This window comes from Pelecanus crispus, chromosome 1 (genome assembly GCF_030463565.1).
Source record: "Pelecanus crispus isolate bPelCri1 chromosome 1, bPelCri1.pri, whole genome shotgun sequence".
NCBI lineage: Eukaryota > Metazoa > Chordata > Aves > Pelecaniformes > Pelecanidae > Pelecanus > Pelecanus crispus.
The window spans coordinates 25192166-25205613 of NC_134643.1; the positions used below are offsets into that span (position 1 = coordinate 25192166).

The 13448-nt window shown below is 43.8% G+C and overlaps 1 protein-coding gene across 1 annotated transcript; it reads left to right on the top strand.

The window, feature by feature from the left end:
• The first annotated feature begins 254 nt into the window (after positions 1–254).
• On the top strand, positions 255–12814 carry GPR37 (G protein-coupled receptor 37). Its single transcript, XM_075727656.1, has 2 exons — positions 255–920; positions 11996–12814. The coding sequence occupies exons 1-2, from the start codon at positions 255–257 to the stop codon at positions 12812–12814; spliced, it is 1485 nt and encodes a 494-aa protein (XP_075583771.1).
• The last annotated feature ends 634 nt before the right edge of the window (positions 12815–13448 follow it).

The following is a 13448-nucleotide window of genomic DNA, read 5'->3' on the forward strand; positions in this document are numbered from 1 at the left end:
CCCCGGGAGGCGGCGGCGGCGGGAGCCTCCCCGCCGCTCCGCTCGCCGCGCTCCCAGCGCCGGCCGCTCCCCGCGGCGGGCCCCGGCGGCAGCGGGAGCCGCGCTCCGGCGGCAGCGGCGTGGCGGCCGCCCCCGCCCCGGCGAGGCAGGCTGTCCGCGGGAGCCGGGCGGGCATGTCCCCCGCTCCCAGCCCCGCCGAGCGGGGCGGCCGCCGCCGCTGAGGAGGAGCGGGCGAGCCCCGCCGCCTCCCGGCCATGCGGCCCCTCCGCGCTCCCCTCGCCCTGCTCTGCCAGGTGCTGGGCGCCTGGGCTGCCTGCGCGCTGCCCCCCGCCGCGGCCGCCGGGCCGCCGGCGCCCCCGCAGCGCGCCCGCTCGCCGCCAGCCCCGACGCCGCTCGCCGCCCTCCCCGGGCGCGGAGCCCTCCCCCGCGGGGCCGAGGCCGCGCCCGGCGGAGCGGCGGGGCCGGGCGGCAGCTGCGCGCCCCGCGGGGCGGCGGGGGCCGGGCGGCGGCGGGCGCGGAGCAGCGGGCGCGGAGCCGGCGCGGCGGGCGGGCCCCGCTGGCTGCCCCTGAACGCCTCGGCCGGCGGCGAGGGCAGCGCCGGGGGCCGCGGCAACGCCACGGGGCGCCGCGCCCGCCTCCGCAACCCCTTCTACCCGCTGACCGAGGAGTCGTACGGCGCCTACGCCGTCATGTGCCTCTCCGTGGTCATCTTCGGCATCGGCATCATGGGCAACATGGCAGTGATGTGCATCGTCTGCCACAACTACTACATGCGGAGCATCTCCAACTCCCTGCTGGCCAACCTGGCCTTCTGGGACTTCCTCATCGTCTTCTTCTGCCTGCCGCTGGTCATCTTCCAGGAGCTCACCAAGAAGTGGCTCCTAGAAGACTTCTCCTGCAAAATCGTCCCCTACATCGAGGTAACGCGGGTGGGCCGGGGTGCGCGGGCCCGCCCGCCTCGGCGCAGCCCCCGGGCGAGGGGCGGCGGGCCCCCCGCACCGCTTGGCCGCCGCCGCCGGGGCCGTCCCGGCGCGGCGAGCTCGGGCTTTGCCGGGCGCTCCCGGGGCGGAGCGGGGCCCCGGCCCGGCCCCGCCGTGCCCGGCGGGGGTTGTGGCCGCATCAGCTCCAGCGGCATCGGGATTCCCGGGGCCTCAGACTGAGCGCGTCCGGCTCTTCCTCACGCTTGCGCGAGTTCCGCCAAACTTTCCTTGCTCCTTGCGATCCTGAAAGGCGAAGAAGCCTCTCAGAATTAGATTGCAAGGTTTTTGGTTTTAAGTTTGTTGTTTTCCTTAAGTCGAGTGAGTCAGGAGAGATGGAGGGGGTGCCTGGGGGTCGGTTGTAAGAAGGTGGTTGTAAAAACGACAATCAATGGGATGTATGTGCTCTTAACTTATACTTCAGCGTTCAAATCTCGCACTTATTTATTTAATCTTTTTTTTTTTTTTTTTTTAAAAAAAATGACCCCAGCTCCATTTAAATCGCAGCTTCTTGGCAGCTGCTCAGAGGCTCTGTCAAAGCAGCTCTCGGCCAGCTGGCCAGAGTCCTGCCGGCAGCGTTCAGGTTGTCCGCTTTATTTATTTACTGGAACTGAACACTGAGGCTTGTTGGTAGGGTGGTAGCCTGCAATTCTGGCTGGCTCTGCTGTATTCCCAAAACCTTATGTTCAACATTGTTCTGGAACTGAAAGCTGAGGAAATAACTCTTGATTCTCTTGTCCTAAAAATGAGATATTGGGGGGGGGGGGTTGTGTGTGTGTGTAACAGAAAACAACCCCCCCAATACCAAAACCCAGCTTGTTATTAATACACAGAATATCAGTTTCAACAGCACATTGGTACAGAGCAATGCGTAATTAACCAACATTTTTAGGAAAGTATTTAGAAAGATGCGTGACGTGTGTAGCCACTGAATTGTCATTACTTCTTTCGTATGTGTTACACTTCATTACTGGTGGTATTGGACAAAGGGTGGAGCTGTACTACGCTTAGATGAATTCAAGGCCGGTAGTATACCACTACCTTTGAAGAACTCGGAGTACACTTAACCAATTTGCATTTAAGAAGACATGAAGCAGTAAATATGTATTTGCCGAGAAACTGATGATACTAGGAGCCTTTAAAAATTCTGAATTGGTTTCTAAGGCTACCATGTTAACCAATAAAATAAGTAGTACTGTTTCAGTTAAAGTGTAACCATTTCAATTAAAATAGGTAGTGTAGTTTAAGTGTTTTCAGGACTTTCCTGTAGTGACATTTCACGCTTCCTAACCTTCTTTTGGTGCATTCACATACAAAATAGAAATAACTCTTTGTAATGCTGATTCTAATTAACGATCAGTAATTGAAATGATGTGCATGGCCACACTGTTCTTCAAAATCAGTCGTGTATGCTGTGCAGCTTTGGGCACTAAAGAGTTTGTCAAACTGAAAGTAGTTTAGCTGAAATGTAGGTGCTGAAATTCAAAATTGTAATCCTGCAAACCATTCAGCTGCTGCTATCCCACCCTTTATACTTTAATGACACCTTATTTTTTCACTTTAAAGTTCTGTAGGTGTCTAGAGTTGAAGTCTTATTCTAGAAGCGGCACCAATCCAGTCGTGATGGACCAGTAGCTCAGTGCCTGTCTTAGGCTTAATTATTACTGGGTCTAAAAGTGAAACGTTCTCCTTGTCCCTGAGGAAATGTAATTAATTTATATCTAAGGTACAGGACTAAAAAGATACAGCCTTGGGGTTCTGTGTTGCTCCCAGAATCGTATATTTTTCATTCAGTAGTTGTTAAATATACTGTTCATATATGTAAAGTATATTCAGCACCCTGGGAGCAGTAAGTAAAAGGCTGGATTTCCCCCTCTGTAAACTGTAGCCATCGGTGGCTGATAGTGAACACCACTGGTGGATTGTGACTCTCCACAGCTCACCTCGAGCTTGGCAACACTGTCCTGCAAATCAGGATTTGACCCTGCTGAGATGGAGAAGGCAGTTAGAGCAAAGGTTCCTCACTTTCCGAGCGTTGTTCTAACCTCACAGGCGTTATCCAGTGACACTGACGCCACCAGGAGCAATGCAGATGCAGAGCATGTCATGAAATCTGCCCCATGAGCAGCTGCTGCTCCACGCTCTGTCAAGGATTGTTCACAGCAGCACAGTCACCTGAGAGCTGAACAACACTGTCTTCTCCCTTGTAACTCACCTGGGCAGGTGAGAAGGATAAAGTCTTCTTAGCTCCTTGAGAGGAAAGCTGTAGACAGCTATCATCAGGAGAGGTTTCCAGACCTTAATGGAATACAAGTAGAAGCATCTTCCTGAAGATGGACAAATTTTAAGCTGTTGTCTGTAAGTTAGACCAGCGTTGTGTTCCTCTAAGTGTCTCTTTGTTCCATGCTTTGCATCTCTTTTTTGCATGCCTCTTGTCCTCATATGCTGTTTAGGGAGCTATGTGTCTCGCCCAGACTTGTAGATCCAGAAATATCTCACTTTCAAGCATCAAAGACCCTTACTGGACAGAGCCCTCTGTCATACCAGCATGTACTTTCAGAACTAGGGAACAGGGGATGTCTGATTATCCAGAGCAAGTGATATGGTCATCACAGCATTTTAACATAACTCAAGCATGCTTTGTATTGTGTTTGAAGGTTTCAAGTGATGCCAGTGAGGAACCTTGAGTTTTCTTAGTTTAGCTTCTTGTGGCCGATTGCTTTTATTTGTGCTGCTTAATGGGTATTGCGTAGAATTTCAACAAAGCATCTGTTGCCAGTGATAACACACATGCACGCAGTCTGGGGAAAATGTTTTATGTTATCTTCAAGCACATTTGTATAGGTAAATGTGGAGCTTCCAGCAGTGGAAGGTCTCCACAGTATTTAATTTAAAGGGCAGTTTTCCCATACCTAATAAAGATCTCCTGTGACCAAGTACATTAAGCAGTCATTTCAGCCATATATTGTATCACAGTTTGGTCACTAACTACCTTTTAAAACTATGTCATGGCTATGCTTGCATAAGGAGTGCTGTGCACGCAACTGAGGAAGAAACTGAATAAATTAATTCTTCTGTGCTTTTCACGAGGTCTTTAGGTGACGAGAGTAAAACTGCTAGAGAACAAAGCTAGAAAGACAGATGGTTAGTAGAATTGAATGAAATTATCTCCACCAAGAACTTCACTTGACCCTGATGATTGCACTGTCCTGGAGGAGCAGTTTTGAATGCACTAAGAGGGAATTGAGAAGGGAATTAGAACAACTGGCACAGCTACTCTGCCCGTAAGGATGTGTGGAGATGTGCTCCTCCCTTAGAGTTTTAGTCCTCTGCTCAGCAGTTCTTAAAATTTTGCCCCTTTTTTGCAGATGGTTCAGAAGTCTAGCTTTAGACATGCATGTCTGAAGTGTTTATCTGCACACTGTGTTTTTGTTTTCTTCCATATACTTTTCTCAGTATTGCTCAGAATCAGGAGATACAGGGTAAATGACAAAAGAAAGACAATGGCTTTGGCTAATTCCTGTTCCACAAGCCCTGCCAATGTGGAACCCTTTTCTTTTTGTTTAAGCACACCCAGTCTTTTCAGCAAAAGGACTGGGGGGGGAAGGAGTACAGAACAATATAGTTCCAGTTCCCCTACTTACAGATTTATGCTAGGCTTTAATAGAAAGAAGTGTGGATGTAGACAAAATAGTTTTACTGTGCTTCTAAACGTTTCACAGCTGTTACACTTAACAGTTCTGTAGAGTAGCATTTTTATTTTTTATTTTAATGCTGGAAGCCAATAGTGAAGAGGTTAAGTAAGTTGTTTAATGCCCAGAGCAGCTTGCTCAAGATGACAAATGGATTCTGTCAACTAGGACTAGAAACTATCTTTTGGGCTTTAAAAGGAAGCTTGCTTGAGTTGTGTGCATTCTGCTCTTGGAGGTTACGCTAGAAGCTTGATGAGTTTGAGAGAGGTCATTGTAAATAAACATCACTTTCTATGCTGGCAGATTGAGACAAGCTACTTATAGTGGAGTAAGGATTTAGAACTGGGGAAGTGTCTAGAATGAGGGTTTGCAGAGGCTGATTTACTGTCTTGTGCAGTCCAGCGCAGAGCAAGAAATTGCCAAGGCCAGTGATGGTCCTCAGCCCTGCTGAGTGCTAATAAACCTGAGCCCCTCTGCCCTTCTCATACGCCCCACAGCGAAGAGAAAGACGAGGTTTGTGGTGTCCTCGTCTGGACCGTAGCGTGCACACGAGACTGGCTTGACTCTGGAGCAGGCTGATAGCGACAGCCTCTGAAATCTGGTGCCCCGTCTCTGCATGTGCTTTTGGCAGTCGATTTGTGGCATCGCTCCTGTTTTTGGTGGGTAACTTCCAGCTCAGGAGAGCTATCACAATTAGCATTCTTAGTGGAAAGCATAAGGATTGATTTGGCCTAGAATACAAATTACTCTCCTTGCCTGGAGCTGACCCTCCAGGGCAATTCGAGGTGAGGCCGTTTCCCCTTTCTCTCTTTTACCTGGGAGAGGCAAGTCAGAGGCACAGAGAAAGTGGCCATTCTCTGCCTGTTCCAAAGCTGTCAGAAGAGATCCTTATTTTAAGTTTCACTTTAGGGAAGCAAATACATTTTTTAATGGGAGTTTATAAAAGCTGTTTATTATCTGTCTTTCCCGTGTCTTTTGTTGTGCAGCATCTTCTTTATGTCTCTTCTTTGACTCTAGTCGGAGCTAAGCTCCTGAACCTCCAGTAAGTCCTCTGGATCGTAGACAAAGATCCTCAGAGAGGTTTACAGTTTCAAAGCTTCATACTGAAGAGTTTTCTAGGGCCATGGCTACATGTGTCTTTTACCAAGCAGAATATCTATAGCACTTATCATGCAATAAATAATTATTTAAACCAGAATTGTTACTATATCTCTGCCCTTTAGGTATTAACGGCATGATAATAGTAGCTGCCATGTTGGCTGTTCTGTCAATCTGTCTTTCTTCTGAAAACCATGTCCTTAAGGGCTTATAAGTTGTCCATAAAAATCTGCTTTTGGCTTAAACTTTGCATGTGGCGTTTCAGCATGGAAATGAATGCGTGTCAGACTAGGTTTAAAATTGGGTCAGTAATATTTAAGTTATATATGTGTGGAGAGAAAAAGGCAGCATCTGCTATCCCGGCACCATTGACTCTACTCTGAGCACTGGGATGTCTTTTCTCCATGTGACAGGATTTTTCCTGCAAAGGAGGAAGAGGCAGATTTTTAGCAGCAGTTCCATGTTGTTAATATTTAGTGCAGGAGTCCCTTGTGTAGTGTGACGAGAATTTGATCCTCAGTGGAGAACGGCACTCATTTCTCTATTTAAAAAAAAAAAAAAAGTAAATTAAATTAAATTTACTTATATGGTAGCATGGTAGATTGCGAACAGGAAAATGAACAAAAATTTAATCCTTTTGTGTTTTGCAATTTTTCCAATCCTCTGGATAAGCATGTGGTGTACTAATGAGTATTTCCAGTGCCCTAACGCTCTGGTTGGCTTTTGCTTCCAACAGAATTCAAGAGTAGATATTGGAAGTGGATTCTGATTCTGAACACTGTTACTCTTAGGATATATGGAAGGATAAGGAACACACAAAACACATGTGCTCTATGTCTCCCTGATATGAAATACTACAAAGGAATCAACCATATTGTAGCTGTTGTTCCACATGTGTGGGACATCTCCATGATAGTAGTTTCCAGAATTACCATCTTGTTTTTTAGATAATTAAGGTGATGCAGATTTTCACCCAGGGTGCTTAAGCTAATTGCTAATGTCAGAGGGGTACCCTGGCCCCAGTACTACTCAGCTACTGAATTACTTCTGCCACACCACAGTAGCGTTTTAACTGAGTGACCCTTACTTATTTTAAAGCATAAAGCCATTAATGTTTAAAAGCACTTCATGTAAGAAATATGAGATATTTATTTGTTTTTGTTCTTTTATGGTAATGACTGTCATAGGTTTTTTTTTGGGGGGGTGGTATTTTTTTTTTAATTGAAAGAACAGAAACCAGAAATCTAGATAAACTTAAACAATTAGGTAATTGTTTGCAATGGGATGACCTTTTATTTTGTGGTAGTCCAGTCTTATTACGGGACTCTGTAGTGTAAGTGTAGAGTAGCACAAAGAAAGGATTGCAGTCTCTACTAACTTTGTTTATTTATCTTAGGCAAAACTGACAAGTCTGCAAGAGCCACCATGCTATGTTGCATTAACATGCTCTAAAGCTATGAAGTTTGATGTGGATATAGAACAGCCGTAATAAGATGATAGACTATAATGGCTTGGGGGAAGAAATTAGTCATTTATATGATATAACAGGAATGGATGTAAAGAGTCTACAGGGTGTCACTGAGAGCTCAGAGATGGCTTGGCTAGTAGTCATCAACTTTTTCTGTAGTTCTCCTTTCCTATTACAACAAGAAAATGTTTCAAATACCCATCCTGCCTTGTACAAAGGAAGAGTGCCATGTAGTTTAAGAAACTCTGTGTTATCAACATAAAATACATTCTGTCTTAGAAAATCCAGCTTCAGCTGATAGGAGCAGCTACTTCTTATAAGTCCTTGATTTTATCTTGTTCCACATAAATTGTGTTGTTTCCCCTCACTTCTCCATCAGAAGGCATGCTCGAGAACATGATGCCTGAGATGGTTAATGGTCCCTCCCTCTCATTTCCAGCCTTGAGTTGCTCATGACTGGCTGATTCCCATTCTGTTATATTCACTGTCCTTTGGCTTAATTAACTTTTGTATCTCAAGATAGGCTTATTTGTAGATAACAGCAATATCACTTCTTGGTCTTCATCTTACTGGACTGAATGACCCAACCTCTCTTTTATATTCACTCGCAGAATTTGGTCTTCATTGACCTTTTCACCCAAGTCACCTTTTCTGATCTCGTTTCTGGTTTTGTTTTCATTACCTTTATCTGGCCAAGCAGATATTAGTGAGAGAGAATTCAGAGTCTTATTTCCACTGGCATTGCTCACTGTACTGTATCTGCACTGCTTCTCTGGTCAGCCAGAGGTTCTGCTCCAAGAGGCCAGGGCCAAGAGCCATGGGACCACAGCCAGGAGAAGAAGTAGGACAGGCCAGGGAAGGCCTGGGAACATTTTGGTAATTGTTAAAGTTTGTGAAAGGGGTATGGGTATGTTGGAGGGACAGAGAGGAGAACTGATGCAATTAAGCTGAGCATTTCATGAGTTTACTGTTGTTCTCTCTCGCCTCAGTTCGCCGGATGAGTTTTGACACAGTTGACTAACAGCTGGTTTGCTAATGACCAAAGGTTTATGCAGTGTCTCAAAGGAGCATCACGGTGCCCACTAACATCTGTGTCAGTGCTTTTAAAGGAGCAACAGTATTAAGAGACTGTCTTGTAACAATAACGTCTTCTTTTGTGTGTGTATGCTCTAGCTGGTAATCCCTTCAACAGTGGTTCTCTGCCCAAATAGTGTGGGCACCTCCTCAAAGCAGGGATTACTTCACCACCTCCTCAAAGCAGATCAGTGATCGTTCAGTTAGAAACTTGGGAACTTTTCTGACATCAAGTAAGCAAAAGATGTAAACTGGTGTCATCCTGAATCTTCATAGGGACCATATGGAAGTAAATCAGACAACTAAGTGATGATCAAAGCCTACTGAGCCTGACTTGCCCTTGCCTTGCCTCGTTTCCTGCCAGGTTGTTGGAATTAAGACTGCACCATCATATCAGCATATCAGAAACTCAGCTGAAGAGCACCATTAAACTCCATGCAGTTTCACACCAGTTTAGGATTTGTTAATTTGTCCTTTACCTACTCCCCAGCAAATGAATTACCTTTGTTCTGTGGTTATTTCAGGACAATGTAACAGATTAAAAAAGAAACTTCTCTGGCTTCTTCCATGTTTTCAGCTTAACCCTAATTATTAGTATGACTGGTATGAAGAAACACCCCTAAACTGAAATTGTGTGAATATGCAGAGTGCATTCCTGGTTCTCACCCACATAGGCTGTGAGCAGCACCCATTGATTTTGCTGGCTGTTACTCATAGCCTGCAATGTGGGGTAAGTAATCAGACCCTTAAATCGCTATACTGCCTTTAAGCAAGTCAGCTGGAGTGAATCCCTGTTCATCTGCTTGGGAGTGTTTGTTTTTTTGCAAGCTTTTCCATGGCATCACTAGCGCTGTTAATGTACAGAAAATAAGAAACCATTGCCTGTTCCAGAGAAATACTAGCTTTTTTTTTAGCTTGTTTCATCAGTAAATCCCCGGGAGAGTTTTCAAAGCCGACTGCCACTGTTCTTAGTTGTTTCCTCTTGCTCTATTTCACTGTCTTAAACCTCCAAGTAGTTGGTCAATTAATATGACAGCAACCCCGTAGGTTATGTTTGTTCGTGGTAGGCACGTCTTCTTTCATTAGTCCAGCCTTAGCAGCTGCAGAGTTTTTAATGTCTTAGCCACTGTATAACAGCCTGTTTGCAATGAAATGCTAAAACAGTAAAAGCGGGTGCATTGGGGAAGGGAGGAGAGGCTCACTTAAGAGCTGAGAGGGAAAATGTTAATGTATGAAAACTCAGATTTTCTTCTGTTCTGCTGATTTTTGTTTCAGTCCCTGTTCATTCCTGAATCTGTTATTTCCCTGTCTCCCATAATTGTAGGAAGCTGAGTCCTGACCCTTTTGTTATTCATGTTGGCTGTTCTAGCTAAAGGTTTTGCTGTCACTCTAAGGAATTTGAAGACTGCACACACATTTAAATGTTTTGGAAACAAAGTTGCTAGTCTTGAATTTAAAAATTTGACTATCAGCAGTGATACATGAAAATTATCTTTCATTAGCTAAGTTTATCACTGTTCATTAAGATTTCCCTGTAACTGTAATTTTTCTTTAATTGTTTTTATTTTTTGCTGTATTTACCAAGCTTTCTTTGAATCATGTCAGACAGTTTAACTTCCTAAATCAATTGGTTTGCCTATTAAAAATGATTACGGTACTGCTTTGTCATCATTAAATATTCCTGCAAGTTAATTAGTAAGAGATTCCATCTTACTCATTCCGTCTTTTAGGAAGCTGCTTCAAAGAATTCTCCAGCTAAGCCAATGTCTGACAGTTCTAATCCCAAGTGGCTAGTATTTTTCAGTGATATTCAATTTTAGCAATCTGATATGGCCATTAAATATTGAAGGCCAAAAATAATGATACATTTATGTATATGTGCATAATTGTACTATCTGTCTTTGCAGAACTTTTAAAAAAGAGATGCATAAACAGGAATATTTCAAAATTATGGTGGAAATCAGAAAGTATTTTTTAAAATATACCTATATGAAATTTAAATATATTGTTGCACATCAAATTTGGGCAAGCAAAATTATAGTGAACTGCCTAATACTACCCTAGATTTCCCAGTTAATTGTACAGACATGTGGTTTATTAATGATAAAAGTAAACATTCTTTACATTTTTTTAGGAATATTATTTAACAGTTTCTTTTCTTTTGCATCAACACATTTTCAGCATAACACAAGCATGCAAACCCAAGAAAATAAATGAATTAGAATGCAACAGGGCACCTAATCTTTCTCTGATTGAAGTTAATGGGAGTTCTGCTTTGAATTTGAACTGAAGTTGAATTTATTGGGAATAGGATTAGGCCAAAATGTATATAGTCTTCTTGCAAATATCTTTTTAGGAAAGTTAATTATAAACAGGATAAAATGTTAGGAAATTATGTTTCATGACAGTACAAGATTTCTATTCATACATAGAATGATGGTTATTAAAGCTAGAGAACATATGCATTGCTCTGTACTTGCTCCTTACAGTATGTAATTGAGAGCTCTATCCAATCCATATTTAAATCATTTAAACAATGAAACTTCTACCATTTCTCCTGGCCTGCAGTACACTCTCCCACAGGATGTTTCCTATGAAATTAAGCCTAGATTTTCCTGTGATTTTTCTCTAAATAAAATGTCAAAGATAGATTATTAAAGCCTATTATAGTGAAGGTCAGTTTTGCACAGGCTCTGAAGTCTGAAGATTTCAGATACAGGCTCTTTGAAGTCACAGTCCGGGGTGACTTTGTGTGCCTACATCCCATCAAAATTTCACTTAAAAGCCTAAGTCCACAAAAACAGTTGTTGGACCCTACTCCATTCTGTTGGATGCCTAATCCACAGGGTTCCTAAATTTTGTAGATACGGAAGGTTTCGATGTTATGATCCCCTGCATGCTTGATGAACATGTGATGTGGGCATAAGTTCATACTTCTGCTGAAGGAAGGCTCTTCCATCTCTCCCCTTTTGACTTCAGTTCCACCACAAGAGTTTGAATATATCTTTCTGAAAAACACCCCTTAGAAAAATGGCGGGGAGGAAGGGGTTTAGTTTTACATATTGGTCAGTTTCTCAACTTTTTTTCCACTCCGCATTGCACGGGTGCTTGCATGGGCCTCCACGAGAGGATGACACCAAGCTGATGTAAATATTTGTAGGCAAAAAACCAGGAGGACATACTCTTTTGGGATGCATGCCGGATGATAGTTCAGCAAACACTGGAAGCTAAGTTCTGTCTGTGATGCTTCTTTTGATGGTGCTCAGCACCATGGTGCTTAACTGTCTCCTATACTGATACCCCTAAACCAGGTTTTCCTTTGCCTTTGTCAGTCAAGGGGCTAGACTTGACTGGTGTTTCAGAGTACAAATTGAGCCCTCTTTAACTATGAAATAGTATAAACCTCTTCCAGAGAACAGCTCAATGGTAAGAGCCTTCGTCCAATGTACAATAAATTAATTCCCTCTTCAGCCTGAGTGAGTTCAGGCCTTCATCTTCTATCTCTAAGATGACTGCCATCAACAGGGGACCAGGGGACTTTTGAAGGAGATTAAGTTTTCCCACTCTCCACTGAATAATGGACTGTACCCTTGTAGCTGTCCTTTTTTTTTTTTTCTCGTTTTTTCTTTTTTTGTTTTCCCCAGACAGCACTTGTATCAACTTGCATTCCCTTTTCTCCTTCCCAGGTAGCCTCTCTTGGAGTCACGACGTTCACACTGTGCGCCCTCTGCATCGACCGATTTCGTGCCGCCACCAATGTGCAGATGTATTACGAGATGATTGAAAACTGCACCTCGACGACTGCCAAACTGGCCGTCATCTGGGTGGGCGCGCTGCTGCTGGCCCTGCCGGAGGTTGTGCTGCGCCAGCTGGCAAAGGAGGACCCCGAATACAGCGGCAGCCCACCGGGGGAGCGGTGCGTGGTGAAGATATCCACCACGCTGCCTGACACCATCTACGTGTTAGCTCTCACTTACGATGGGGCAAGACTCTGGTGGTACTTTGGCTGCTATTTTTGTTTGCCTACCCTTTTCACTATTACCTGCTCCCTGGTAACAGCAAGGAAAATTAGGAGGGCGGAAAAGGCTTGCACAAGGGGGAACAAGCGACAAATTCAGCTGGAAAGTCAGATGAACTGCACAGTGGTGGCTTTGACCATTTTGTATGGGTTTTGCATCATTCCCGAAAACATTTGCAACATTGTGACTGCCTACATGTCCACAGGGGTCTCTCGGCAGACTATGGACCTTCTCCATCTCATTAGTCAGTTCCTTTTGTTCTTTAAGTCCTGTGTTACCCCAGTTCTCCTTTTCTGTCTCTGTAAACCTTTCAGCCGGGCCTTTATGGAGTGTTGCTGTTGCTGCTGTGATGAATGCATCCAGAAGTCTTCAACGGTGACAAGTGATGACAATGACAATGAGTACACCACAGAACTGGAGCTCTCCCCTTTCAGTACCATTCGTCGCGAAATGTCCACTTTTGCCTCCGTGGGGACTCACTGTTAATTGACCTTAGGACTTCATTTCCTGTATCTTTTTCCTTGTTCTTTTTTTTTTTTTTTTTTTCCCTTTGTATTTTTCTTCTTGAAGCAAAATGCAAGAAAAAAAATGGTTATTGAAAACTGCTGTGGAAACCAGTCTGCATATTAACAGCCGTGCTTTGGAAAATAATTTGTTAGGTTATTAAAATGAAAGACAGGGAGGGAAGGAGAGCCAGCACTCAGTTTTAAATCATGATATTTTGTATGGTGCTAGGATTTTATTGTTTGGGCAGAAGAATCCGTATCAATCCACTTTTATTTAATTCCATAGTATTTTTTTGATAATCACTGTAAAATGATTATATAGAGATTGTGGGTTTTGCAAGATGTTTCATGTAAAAGATGTGGTGGAAGGTATTTGAAGGTAGTTTTAATCCAATTACTGTACGCTATTGTGAGAGCACTTGGAGTTCAGAAAATTTATAAAGTAGCATAAAAATAAATGAGGTTTTATTCTTTAACTTCATTGTCAATCTGCATTTAACAAGGATACCTATAAGTAATATTAAATTCCTCTAATAAGTTAAAAAAATCTTTGCTTTGCATAAAATAATTTAAATGGCCATATTTAATTTACCATTCGTGTACTTACCCTTGGA

Coding starts and splice junctions, on each gene's coding strand:
- GPR37 (XM_075727656.1), top strand. CDS start 255: ATGCGGCCCCTCCGCGCTCCCCTCGCCCTGCTCTGCCAGGTGCTGGGC. Junction 921..11,995: donor AAATCGTCCCCTACATCGAG/GTAACGCGGGTG, acceptor TCTCCTTCCCAG/GTAGCCTCTCTTGGAGTCAC.